The sequence below is a fragment of the Brienomyrus brachyistius genome, chromosome 16 (assembly GCF_023856365.1).
Source record: "Brienomyrus brachyistius isolate T26 chromosome 16, BBRACH_0.4, whole genome shotgun sequence".
Lineage (NCBI taxonomy): Eukaryota > Metazoa > Chordata > Actinopteri > Osteoglossiformes > Mormyridae > Brienomyrus > Brienomyrus brachyistius.
The window spans coordinates 17869967-17883989 of NC_064548.1; the positions used below are offsets into that span (position 1 = coordinate 17869967).

The 14023-nt window shown below is 40.9% G+C and overlaps 1 protein-coding gene across 5 annotated transcripts; it reads left to right on the forward strand.

Annotated features, from left to right (window-relative positions):
* The first annotated feature begins 5088 nt into the window (after window positions 1-5088).
* LOC125710131 (retinoic acid-induced protein 2-like) lies at window positions 5089-13768 on the forward strand. Of its 5 annotated transcripts, XR_007382925.1 has the most exons (4): window positions 5089-5396; window positions 10518-12326; window positions 12478-12556; window positions 12648-13768. XR_007382925.1 is itself a non-coding variant. In XM_048979461.1 (3 exons), the coding sequence occupies exon 2, from the start codon at window positions 10616-10618 to the stop codon at window positions 12308-12310; it is 1695 nt and encodes a 564-aa protein (XP_048835418.1). In that variant the 5' UTR covers window positions 5089-5396; window positions 10518-10615; the 3' UTR covers window positions 12311-12326; window positions 12478-13768. The 5 variants fall into 5 exon arrangements, 3 of the variants coding, with proteins under 3 accessions (XP_048835418.1, XP_048835419.1, XP_048835417.1); XR_007382924.1 differs by having other exon boundaries at window positions 10518-12556; XM_048979461.1 differs by having other exon boundaries at window positions 12478-13768.
* Window positions 13769-14023: the final 255 nt, after the last annotated feature.

A 14023-nucleotide genomic window follows, 5' to 3' on the forward strand; every position in this document is an offset into this window, starting at 1 on the left:
ATCTGCTCCAACCTTAGCCTCGGATTTGGAGGTGCTAATTCACATTCCCACTTCTTCATATAAGGAGGTCCTGACTGAACAAGGCCAAAAAGAACTTCAGCTGCAAACAACAAGCACGTCACCTCTGGCCCACCAGACGCCCTTCCAGTCATGGCTATACGTCGACATCTTGTACAAGAAAATTACAGGAGCAGACACAACCTTCTCCATACAAGTTCATATGTGCCAAGTATGTGGATACAACTCGTACTACATCCATAGAGGGACCAAATAACACACAGTAGCGCCATAGGGCGTCTTTGACTTGCAACAGGTCCCAGTGTCTGTTCTGGGAGAACATTTGGTCAGAACCAGCATTGTTCCTCCCGAATCCTAGATTCAACCACTGGTCTCATTTCAGGTACTCTGGCATATGCTTTCCCATGGAGGCTGACGTTTGCCCACCCCAGCGAACACCACTTTAGAAAAGTTGCTAAATGCCATTGAACGATTCATCAAAAAGCTATGAAACCAAAATCTCCAAACTTACGTACTAAACGATACATGAATCATAAAGGCTGGGAAACTTCAATTTTTCTTCATTTAGTGCACACGTAACTGAACGGGAGCCCGACAGGGGGGAAATATTATAAAGGAGATAACATTACAGGTTAAATGTAAATACAACACAGACGACAGGAGCCGACCTTAACCGAAATCTCTGCGAAGAGTGCGTCACTGGAATAGACGGCGTGTGATTGGCTCTGCCTTTCTACCAGATATTGAACGAAAAAAATTCTTTGCATATAAAAAAAAAAACTTCATTAGCCATGATTAAAAAACATGATTAGATTTTATCACAATTATTTTTTAACAAGTTTTAAATATATCATTTTCGCGGGCGTCATGCTTACTAATATAATGCACAGTTTATAATATATTTCGGGTTTTGTCCTTGAATGGATTAAGATTTCTATTTCTGACTCATCCAATAGATGGCGGAAGAGTACTGCCGTGATGATTTATATTTTCCAGGTAGATTTCAAAGTTTAGTGTAAAGGATATTCAGTCAGGTTGAATATTGGTTAAGAATAATCATTGTTTGTTATTCAGTGCTTATATGTACGTCTAAAAACACAATATAACAATACAAATGTGCCCGTCAGCAACTGAGGATATTTTTCTAACATCTCCATCGGCCCACTTTAACTCTCCCTTTGATTAAGTGGATGGTGATACACAATGGGGTAGCAGACTGAGGCAAGCAGACTGGGGGATGGGAGGGGAGGGGGCAGCCTGGGACAGCATGCACTTTCACTGATAGTTTAAATAAAGTGCACTTTTCTCTTAGTACTTAAATGACAATAAGCTCTTTTTACGCTCGCTTTCGTTGTGGTGCATGCATAAGTTTGTAAGATGCATTAGTATTATTTGCGGGGTCCAAAATATTCCATTTAAATTTATGAAATGTGTTGATTGTAAGCATCTATTGCTTATGTATCTCGTATATTTTTATGGAGCACTTTGGTATTTTTAAGTGCATTAATCGAGTTCTGAAAATCCCATGATTTAAGGAGTGTTACACGAACCCATCTGTGACACATTTTGTGGTCAAATGAGCAAAATCTCTCCGTCTGCACCGCTCCAGATGGATGCAGAAATGAGTGCGGCGTCCCCTTCTCTCAGCCGCCTCGGCTCCCCCCGCCCCCAAAGCCGGCATTCCCAGCCTCCCCCACCCAGCCTAACACCCAGGATCTCTAAGGGGGATATCAGTCCCAGACACAGTGGGGTGCCGACCGGCCGGCCGCTCTCATCCACGCAGAGATAGATTCCTCTATTAAACTTGGTTTTATCATTCTGTATTCAATACTATAATGTGAGAACAAAGATCATCCACAATGTCGGTGTGTTTAACCACATGCATTAAAAACATGAAAAGATTTATTTTAAAAAAATTGAGGACTAGTATTCATCAGGACAAGTAATCTTTAACTGGTGTTTTTTTTTTGCATTTTTATGAATATATAAAAATAATAATAACAACATTGTACAATCGGCATGAAGTCAGATATTTTAAAGCAAAAATGAAACCTGAAATCCAACGAACTGCAGATGCTTGTGAAATAGCTATTAATGATGATTAACTGAAAGAAAATGAAGTCGTGCAATGCAGAATTATCGCAAGCAGCTGTGTATGACTAAATACTGTGTCATGAACTGAAAGCTTGTTGAATTTTAGAAACACTGTCTAATGCAGTAGAAATAAATCTTTGCAATAAAACTAGCAGTAAGATTACTCAGAGATTTAAGACTTTAATTGTAAAAAAGGTGCATGATTGGGGATAAAGAGGCCTGGCTTTCTGTATAGAAATTCAAATGCCCTTCATTCAGTAGGTAAAACAATGGCGCAGGAACAAAAAAAAATCTATAAACCAAAAAATCTAATCTACAAGCAGAGAATCATCCAGCAGCAGGGAATACAACTCGGCACTTTGTGTTTCTTTTTTATATCACTGTATATCTGTGTAATGCAGTTAGAAATTTTATATAGTAATGTTTGACCATCCTGCCGCATTTGTGGCACTCGGGCACGCCGTGTTGTCACTCGACGGCCATCGCATTAACTGCATTAACTGGAAGCAAGACCAGAGGTCAGTGATGTTTGCAGAGGCATTGGGCAGCAGGGGACCAGGGAGGTGTGTACCCTGAAAGAAGTAGCCATGCAGCCTAAATTCGGAAGCACTGAGCACATCTGCCAGCACAGATGTTTTTTGAGACGGGGATCCAAAAACAGAATGTCTCTCTTTCACACTGTCACTCCGATTACGCCGGTTACTTTTAAACACTGAATAACGTCGATGATGCTTTTCATGCAATAACAATGATTTCACGTCAGGAGTTTTGTGGAATATTGTCCCTGCTTGTTTCTACTCGTCTCATTCGCCGTGGAACAGGAGACCGTGTGCCCTTAAAATTGGAAAAGGAACTAAAAACCGCAGAAACATTTAACCGTTTTCAACATGTGAGTGAGAGTAGAAATGCAGAAGAAAAATCACCTAGAAATATTAGTCAATTAAATCAGAAACATATAAACATCTGAGCATATTATTGTATTTATAGTTTTTAATTTTACACACACACACATACACACGTCGGGTAAACATAACCTTATGGGGACCGCTCATTCACTTCTATGGGAAAAAATGCTAACGCTAACTATGACAACCTTAATCTCTACCCAGCCCTAACCATAACCATAAGTAACCAAACTAAATACAAGCATTTTTAGTCTTTTCATTACAGTAACAGATTTTTATAAAATACAGTTTTAAAAAATGGATAATTAGCACATTGTGGGGACATTGTGTCCCCATAAGGTAAGGTATACCTGCTCATACACACACGCACACACACACACATATATATATATATATATATATATATATATATATATATATATATAAACAGCACAGTTCAAAGGTAAGCTGTCATTTCCCTGTTCACTGTTAAGAAATATCCTTCAACTAAATTATTATTTCAATTAACAATATAATAGGACTATTCATTTAGTAAATATAGCAATAATACACAAAACCGTAAAGCACATTTCCTGCCATCATATGACACATGAAACCATTATGTTCAAAACGGACTGTCAAGAACAGACAAACTGAGCTGGACCTCAGGGAAGGGCTCTTTTACGAAAGCAGGGCCAGGAGGGCTGAGTCTAATTAATGTTTATTAAGTGCTGTCTCATTTTAACAATGGGCTGGACCTTCCCAAAGGCATGACTGCGGGCTGGAGCTCACTGATACCAAGTCCCCAAGGTCCTTTGTTTCCTCAGACTCACTCATCACCCCACAAACACAAGCAGCATAGAGGCAGCCTACTGCCTCGGTCCTGGCTCCATCCGATCAACGCAGAGCTCATCATCACAGCACTCGTTGCCATGGCAGCATAGCCTGATGTGCAGAGCATTTTCAAGCCAAGGAAGCCCTTGATTAATGCCACCTCGCCTCATGTATGTTAATTAGTTGTCAGTCAAACACTTGCATCCAGAGAGATGGGATAGGTGCAAGACTAAGGAGGTAACAACTCATCTCTTTTGTAAGTCGATTGTTATTCAAAAACAGGCACGTATGTCCTTGATGTGTGTCAGATTTTTTTTATGTTAAATATCACATGGAAGGTCATACTTGAAAAAAAAAAAAACCCGTATATGGCAGTATTTCAGTTATTAGAGCCAAATATATTCTTTCCCTTCCAACTTTGTACTGGAAAAGCAGTGAATATGGATGAAGGATGAATAGAAATATATTCTTCTGTTGTTTTGTTTTTTCTAACAATAAAAAGCAGAGCAAAAATAATGCTTGGATATGACGGTTCACAGAAAAATTTCCAGGGCAAGGGGAAGATTCCATCAATCCGTCAATCCATCCATCTATCCATTTTCTATACCTACATGTCCAATTATTTTGCACTGTAAGTCATGAATGATACTGGCCTGTGACTGTTCGAACAACTCCGACTTATCAAGACAAACCAAAAAGCATAAATCTTAATTAAAGCTAAGGGCTTTTCCTGTACCTCGTTGAAATAATTCCAATGATGTTCAGATGCCATTTTCTAGGGTCCAGGCTCAGACAGATGTGCGATCATATGTCAAAGCGTCACAGATCGATTTGCTATTTGTCACTTGACTACTGCCCATGCAGTCTTTCCCGGTAATGCACTTGGTACACTTTACGCACAAAGGCAGCTACTGATTAAACCCAAAAGATGAAAACACATAATTGATAACCGTCTTGATTCTCCTCCTCATTTGAATTTGTCACAATATGAGCAACCAACAACAATATTTCAGGCTAAGAATTTCAGAAATTAACTCCACTTATAAATGATATTTCTTAGAATGGATAGTCGTGGACATTTACTAACTGTTGTTATATTGGTCAAGATCATAATAACGTGAATCAGGTCATAAACGCCCGTCTGAGGTATTGGTTTTGAAGCGGTGATGCCGGTGGACGTGGGTCCCCCTGTCCGCCGCTGCGCGCGCAGCGCGAATCCCCGCGCGGCGCAGCCCCCACCGCTCGCGGCGCATCTCCTGCATTCTTCGTTGCACCCAGAGACGCGGCTTTAATCGCCGGACCTATCAGCGCCTGCTCCTTTCATACCAGACCGATAATTTAGTTTTCCTCTTATTTACTTCATACACTTATGTATTTTTGACGACAATAATCGATTTTGTTTTCAGAAAGGAAAATACTGCATGAGCGGTACTCGTCAAAAAATGAAGAATTACCGTACGGATTGCATGTCCAGGAGAATATATGGCTAGTCGCACAAATGAAGTGTAATTGAAGGCACCTCCACTTGCAAATTGTATTGTTCTGGGACCGGAATTTGACACTAAGGTAACGACATTTTTAACCCGATCCCACCTTTATGGGGAAAATGAAAAAAAAAAAAAAACGAACGTGTTATTGCTAATATACCTGCGGGTTGTTACAATTATACGCGATTATTAGATGCGACCGTTTAAATATTGAGTGAGATTACTAATTGTGATATCGCACTGTCGTACGACATTTGCTATAGGTTTAAGACCGTACGTTTGCATTGAAAACCAATGACAATATTGATGTGTGCAGTATATTTGACCAAAATGTTAAGTGGTTATATAGTTACACTGACAAACAATTATAACCCTACATATTTACAGGAATTATTACCCTTAACAGCTACTATAGCGTGCTACTACTGTTTCCAAGGGTTTGCATGTGCATCATGCTTGTGTTTCTTTATGTGTGCGCGTATCTTATCAATCGGTTTTATACAAAGAATATGCTGTGGACATTTACATTTAGTATATTATACGACCGGATCGAGTTTAAGGCTGGTATGGATAAGCGCGCAATGAACACGCATGGGATATTAGAGGATAATCCACGCTTAGGTTATTTTTTACGGTGCAATACTGCCTTTGACGCCGGTTTCGGTTTTGTTGGGGGTCTGTAGCACACTATTCCCCTGATCACTGCATTATTATGCTATTGACAGAAAGCCGTAGGTTCAGTGCTGCGGTAATATGCACGCTCATCCGAACACACCAATTTTATATAACCCTAAAAAAGAAAAATAACAAAATAGATAATAGATAATAAGCGTAAACGGGGCAACCTTTCATGGACAGGGTGCTCGTCAGTTTACAGAAACCAGTAATACTGGGAACCCTAATGGCAAAATCAAATTATGTTGGTTTTGCTCATTTGGTTCTGTGACATTTTATGCGTTAACTGTTGCGTCTGCTACAGAAGAACATAAATATTTAATCATTAGTATGCCTATTTAATATGATTTCATAATTAGTTAGGCCTATATGTGTATTTAAAAACGTTGATCTTTAAGAATGAATTGGTGTATGGATACATACGTATTTAAACGAAATACTGTTTCACCACCCCGTTGCTTACCTTCTTAAGGAAATGCAATACTTTTCTTGGCATGTATTGTCGACATCTGTGTGGCCAGTGACCACGTGCTCTGCCACCTAAGCATCTTGTCATTGTTTTCATCTCTGTCTCATTCATTTTATTGGTGGGTTTGTTACTAATTTTCAATACCAAAAAATTAACTGTGATATTTACATCCCCTGTACATTTCCATTGTCATATAGAACAGTGTCTTTGAAGCTGAATATGAGTCTTAATTCTTTTACGATACTGAAAGGTATTGTTCAAATTATTTTTCTTAGCATGCCAGCAGAGAATAAAGCAGCCCAACGTGTTCAGTCACTGTAAGCGCTGCACAAAAGCGTCATAGATCATAAAAGGTCACAGTTGTTCGGTTTCTAAGCTTTTATTTCTTATAAGAGTTGAACACCTCATATAAGAAAAAATATCTTTGGAATTTGAATATAACTCATTGATACCAGTTCAGCTTCAGGGGATTTGCTTACTTGCTTGCCTGCCTATCCATCCATATTTATAGAGAGCAGATGACCATATTTATTTTTGGTACCGTGAAGCATATTAGAAAATTGTGTGACCAGTAAACTCATTCAGGTAACAGTAGGCCTATGTGTTATGTCGCGTAAGGATTTCTCTGCTGAAGTCAAGACGACTTAACGAATTTTATGACATGCATATGACTAGGGAGGAGTGGGTGTTCAATTGTAAACTATTTATAGGCAAATTCAAAAAAATGAATATTGATTTCAATATTTATCGTCTTTTCAGTCAGGAGGAAAAAAACTCTCTTTTCCAAAGATCTTTTTCATTTTCTCCCAGAATAGCTTCATTTAGGGAGTAGACTCTTTGTGTCCTTGTTCCGGAACATTTTTAAATACTCACTGTTACATTAAAACCTTAAAAAGAAAGCATCTGGTGGAATAAGTAGTCTAACGCCAGAGCATTTGCATAAACAAGAGCATTTTCGTGTGATAAATGGTTCGTGGTGTACAATAACCGAAAGCTGAAATATTTAGTTTTGGCTGCGGTAGACGTCTGAGGTAAATGACCCACAATTAGCAGCAGATGGTGAAGAAGAGAGAGTATGGCTCCTTAGCAAACGATCAGCATTTTATCAATGCTTTGCATAATGAGAAGAGACATAACCTTAATTGTATGACTTTTTGAGTACGATCGCTTTCCTGGCTACGCCGCTCTTTACTTCATTATCACGTGGATCGGATCGGTCTTCACTCCTCGCATCTCGACAAGTAAAATCTTGCCGCTCTTCCACAAATCTTAATTTTCCAGCTATTCTGGAAAAAGTTCAAATCAAACTAAATTTGGCATTGCAATTATTTCTGTTACAATCAAATGCAATTGGAACAGAAGACGTTCTATTTTTCTAATACAAAAATAAATCGTTTATAGAATAGCTTCAAGGAGTGAACCCTTCAAGGAAAGGAGGAATTTTATAGTGTGATGGGAAAGGAAGTTGACCTGCACTTCCCTAATCATACGGCAAGTGCAACAGCCAGTTAGTTTAATAGACCGTGTCCTCCTCCTCATGGATTCTCACCATTCTGTTCTCCTTTTTATTATTGAAAGAAACTTGCACCTTCTCTTTCTCATATAACAAAGGTTGTAAATTACACTAATAAACGGCAATGAATTATACGGTTGTAAGAGTAATGTATACAACCCTGACTCTTAAAAACAGTCCGTTCTCGAATGTCCGTCCCTTTCAGGCTCACTTTACCTCATACTTAATTAAAAGCGGTGTTGCTTTGGCAGTTAATTATAGCTGAGGACCTGCTCTTCTGAGTTCCTGTGTTGTGAACAGTGACACAGAGCAGTGTCATATCCATGGAGCCAGGATATATGGGAGAACAAGCAGGGTCTGAAGGAATCTATAAGCAGGTAATAACATGGCGCTGAAAGCATAAACGTGATCTTGCAATCAAAGGCATTAAATGTAGACCTGATATTTTCATATAAAAAATTATTCAGGTGGAGGGGCCCATTTCATTTCTGTATCACGCTATACTTGAGGCTGAGAGTCTGTGACTGGAACAGTTGGTCAAGCAGGATGCCCCGAATCTTGTGAGGTTAATACGATTTCCTCCCCTAAGCTTCCAATGAGTGGAGATCAGCTTTTCAGATCTCAGAACATGTAGCCCTTCAACAGGGAACCGAGTAAAGGCCGTAGCATCAACGGCTGAAGAAAACAGCAAGGAATATATATGAAGATCCTGCCAGGAGATAGTCTGGATTACAGGCTGTCAGATCAGGGCCACCCCAGGGGATTCATAGTACAGGACTGCGGTCCCAGAACCCATAGCATACGGCTGTGTCCGTTACTAGGCCAGCCGGGAAGGGTGGGGGCCAGTCACTGCACTTCAGCTGGTATTCTGCCTTTTCCCAGTTTTCATTTCATTTATCTATGTCAGCTTTCAAATGAAAAACGCAAAAAAAAAAAGCAAAGAGATGCGTGAGACACAAAGCAGAACCACAGGCCATGAAGATGACTGCCTTTGTGTATGTGTCGTCTACCATGATCTCCCTGAGCTCTCATTCAAAGTGAAACGGCATGTTCCACCCAGTACGATTACAGATGCTGGGCTGATTCGACGAGACAAAGCTCAAAACGCTGTGCTCTATAAACACACGTTCGATTCTCATCGACGCACGTTTCCCTTGCCAGCTGGCCGGTCTTGTCTGATGGACAGAATCAGCGCATCGACCTTTCAAAGCGCACAGATCTAATCCATGCACTTCCAAGATCCAAATTCATGTGAACGCAACATCATATCTTATTCTCTCACCATTTCCTCCCTTGCCCATGGCTTCCTGCCGCCTTTGTTGCCTTTTCTTCTAACAATCCAAGCCATCCCCTGGTGCAGACCTGTGATTTTTCAGAGAGACTTTCCAGTGCTTTTAGGGCCAGGGACAATGGACACTGACAAAATACAGTGACAGTGAAATACAAAATCCAGGCTGTTGAGCATCTAAAGAGAAAGATGTTAATCTGGTGTGTCGTGGCAGCACTGAAAGGGCGGTATAGAATATTTCAGTAGTCCCCATTACACAAGTTTCATTGTCTTTGGATAACTATTTAGTTATGCATTCAATATAGATTAAATTAGAATAAACGTTGGTTGTAGTTTGTACCATATAGGGATTTGAAATTAACGTTATAATTTACAGAATGTTTTATTGATTACTGTAACCAAAGTGTATCTATCTATAGTTCTCAGTATTTCATATACAAAGAAAGCATGTGTATATACAAACTGTAGCATTGTATGAGCCGGTTAAAGTTAACTGCTCTAACATACTTTGTGAAGGACCCTGTGTTCTTGAAATTTGTAATGGGGAAACAAGGTATGTTGATTAAAAAAAGTAATAAGCTACCTTTAATGATGTGCTATGTGTCACTCTTTGCCGAACCTCGCAGCTCACTGCGGGAGGAGGGCTACCACATGACGTGGAATAATCTTCAGGTTGTTTGTCTCTCTTACTTTGTGACTTTGATTCAAGGCTGATCAATTGCACAAAGATAAAGTCAAGGACTCATCGCACAATGATAGCAGTTTCTTTCCCCCGCTCTCTGGAAAATGAAAATATGGGTGAATCGGCAGTGTCCTTAAGCCTGGGGGAGGGGATTTGTTTGACCTTTCATATCAGTAACAGGGCTTTTAATCATTATTCTTTAAGTGACTAATGACCCTGTTTTTCCTGAAGCAGAAGGCTGAGTTGCTGTACCTTGGGGAAAGAGTAACTATTTGAGTAATGGAATAACATGGTATGATTGGTTCTGTCTAAGACTGTGTACTAGATTATACAGCCACATGAAACGACGTCCAGGTTGCTTGTGTCCTTTATGACAGACATTTTGAGGTTACATGTAACCTTAAATGAGTTGCACTTATCAACCAGAATTATTCAGATAAAAGTTAGTGTCTATGTTCAGTTAATATTAGGGCATTAGTGTTTTACTGTTGGAAATTGTTATTGCTGCATGTCATCTAGATATCTGAACATCATTTGTGAATGTAAGTTGTTTTCATTTCCCTTTTCTTCAAGAGCTCAAACAACAGCAAGAACCTGCACACAAGAGAGCAACAACTGAAGACCATGCGATCCTTCAGAATCTGAAGCTACTGAAACTTTGGGAAGCAGTTATGGAGGACCTGTATAAAGACAGCCAGCCCACTGTGCCTCTGGATATGTCAAACCCACGGAGCTCAGTGAGCAGCAGTGGAGGAGGAGATGGGAATGGGAAATCAGACAATGGGATGACTCAGCTGATCACGGCCGAAGCCTGGAACATTAACGGAAATGGCCTAATGAAGAAGCCACTTTCTCCCCTGGTGGCTGTCCCAGCAAACTCTATAGTCAGCCCTGCCACAGACACTCCAGGAGGGGTGGCTCTTAAAGTAGCCGCAACCGTATTGCAACCAATCTGTTTGGGGGACAGTCCGCTCGTACTGCCCATTCACCTCCAGATGGCTGGGAGTACGGCTCCCCAGGTCAGTCCTGCAGGCAACACGTCCTACCTGATGACCGGCCAGGGTCCCATGTCACTGCCTCTGGTTCTGGAACAGCAGGTGTTCCAGCACTTGAACTCCCCAGTGCTTCAGCAGGGGGCCACTTGTCCTTCGATATCTTTGCAGAACAACATCTTATGCCAGAACTCATCCCTCTCCTTCAGCCAGGCTCCACCCCTGGACCAGAAGCCAGGTGCACAATCACTGGAATCTGGCATCTTGCCCCTCCTTCAGAACCCAGGTTTTGCTGCAGTCCTGCAGGACTTGTTTCCCTCTCAGAACAGTCTCAACACCTCTAGTTGCCATTCAGCAACGTCTGCTCCTGATGCCTTCTCTTCAAGCGTCTTCCCTCAACTGCCTTTCGCTTACCCTTATAGCTCTCCACTGTCTCCGCTGGTTCCTCCGGCCACTCTTCTGGTTCCCTATCCAGTTATTGTCCCCCTGCCAGTACCTTTGCCCATTCCAGTTCCACTCCCAATTCCCATTCCTCAGAATGACGATATCAAAGGCTTCACAGACCCACCCAAACCAACTTGCACTTTGGACAAAAGTACGCAGACCAGAGAGATTCCTAATCGTTTACCACCACACAGCAGGGAAGTGACCTTGCACAACCCACCAGGGCCGTCTACATTCTGTCCTTCAGACACTGTGGGAGACATCCTGGATCTCTCTGTAAAAGGCCGGCCAATCCAAACAAAGCAGGAAGTCCTATTTCAACAAGATAGTGTCCTTGACTTGTCGGTGTCCAGTGTGAGAAAACCGTGTATCCAAACACATCTTAAAGAGCTGCCAGTAGGAGATACAGCTCTGGCTGGTCATTCCTGTGAGGAGAAAAGAGGTTCTGCCTTATCTCTCGAAGTTCTCCACCCCATGGAGTGCACACAGAACATGGACTCCAAAATCATGAGCGGACTGGCATCCCTGGAGTTCAGCCGGCAGCACAAGTGGGTGGTGGACAGTAGTGGCAGCCGGTCCGGCTGTGAGTCCAAGTGTGGAAGCGGGAACATTGAAATCGTTAGCACCTCCCAGACAGCCAAAGTCATCGTGTCCGTTAAAGACGCAGTTCCCGCCATCTTTTGCGGGAAGCTCAAGGGCATCTCCGGTGTCTCCACCAAAAACTTTTCTTTCAAGAGAGATGCAAACCAAGACCCTATGCTTCAGCAGCGCTACAGCATCAAAGCCCAGCTTGAACCATGCGACCCCAATGATGCCCTTAAAAAGAGCCCCAAAAGCAAGCCAATCAAACTCAAGAAAGTCAACTCTCAGGAGATACATATCCTCCCCATTAAGAAACAACGGCTTGCTGCGTTCTTCCCAAGAAAGTAGAGTCTCCTGGCACACGGTGAGAAGCACCTGAATGACACTCCTGGGAATGGGGACATGAGAATTTGAATTTAGCATGACATTTTTTCCCAAAAAGTCTTACAACACAAAACAAAAAGGATATTGATATATTTCTTCCTCCACTCCTAATTACTTTGTTCACTCCACAGAAGCATTAAGTGATGAAATTCACATTTTATATGCTAAACTTTGTCATTTGGAGTGGCACGCAGACCATGCACTGAAAAGGTAATGCCTTTGAACATTTTCAGCTGTAATAACATTAATTTATCTAAGGAAGCCTTTGTTTTCACAGCCGTACTGATTTTTTTTTTGTTAGGTTGCGAGTCACCCCACCTATCATGGGAACAGTCTGCCAAGGAAATATTAGCAATACATAAACCCAGCAAAGAACTAGAGTGCATTTCCTGTCTTAATATGGAGTTAATTTGATTGTTACCCCAAAGTTAAGACCATAAATATCCATCGGTTTCGTAAATACCAAAACAAAAAATGGGTCACAAAAAGGATGCAGAATTCATAAGAAAGCATGATACTCCAGTGGCACAGGGCACCCACCCAAACTGCAGTGTCTCCCAGAGCAGGAAGACAAACCTTATAACTGCCAGGAACCACCAAGGCAGCTCAAACTTTAATTATGACGAATGCTGGGAACAGCTTTCATAACAAGGCATGTTTTTCCGCTTCCTTAAAAAGGAGGGGATTCCTAAATCATAATGCTGTCCTGGTTCCAAGACTGATCAAAACCAAATCACCATGAAAGGGCTATTTGTTAAGGAAGAAAATATTTTAAAAAAACAACTAGATTCTCATAGGTTCACTTGAGGAAATCCACATATAAATATAATGTTCTGAATTGCTTTCTTGACCAATACACTTGGCACACTATTAAAGTACAGGTTAAATTCGGCAATGACACGAACGATTCAAGTAAAATGCTGCATTTAAACTATAAATGAGTTTTCCTTTAAAAAGAAAAAGAAAAAAAAAAAAAGGGTTTGGCTTTCGATGTATATAAGCCTAGACTGGCGAGGTGTGGAAGTGCTTAGCCGTGATTTCCAACCCAAGACCTACTTCGGGTGTCTTTTTGGTAGTTTACATACACCATTATCTTCTGGTTGTATTTCAGTATATTAGTTTCATTATGTATCTATAGCTGACTTTTGTTCTGGACGCACATTTGGTTAAAGACATTTGGTTCTCAGGCTCCCATGGTGAGCTCCCAAATGGGTGTTAATGCGGCATTCTTCTCTAGAATCTCTGCTGGTCTTCAGGGGTCCTGAATATCCCAACAAAGCCCGAACCCATACTGAAGACCAGACAAGTGTTATGTCTAAGCAGAACAAAAAGCTTCAGAAAGTCAATATTACATGAAGTTTTGTTCTAGACTCCTGTCCGCATTTTTATTGTGATAAGTTATTTTATTGTACAATGCAGTTGCATGAGGCTCTGTATTTTTAAATGGAAATAAAATTACTTAAGTACAACACCACATCTGTATATTCACTTCATTGAACAGACAGGAGCGAGTCCCTATATATAGACAGTTTGCTATAATCTTCGATATATATATAGGACATTGAAAAGGATTTTTCACCACTGGATGACCCTAGATTGTATTGCGCAGCATGACATTAGGTCCAGCAGAGTATGAAGCACGTTTCAGTTTGGAATGCTGGAAAAACTGCAGGTGTT

What these genes read in the sequence shown, in the direction of transcription:
- LOC125710131 (XM_048979460.1), top strand. Translation starts at nt 10,616, where the DNA reads ATGGAGGACCTGTATAAAGACAGCCAGCCCACTGTGCCTCTGGATATG.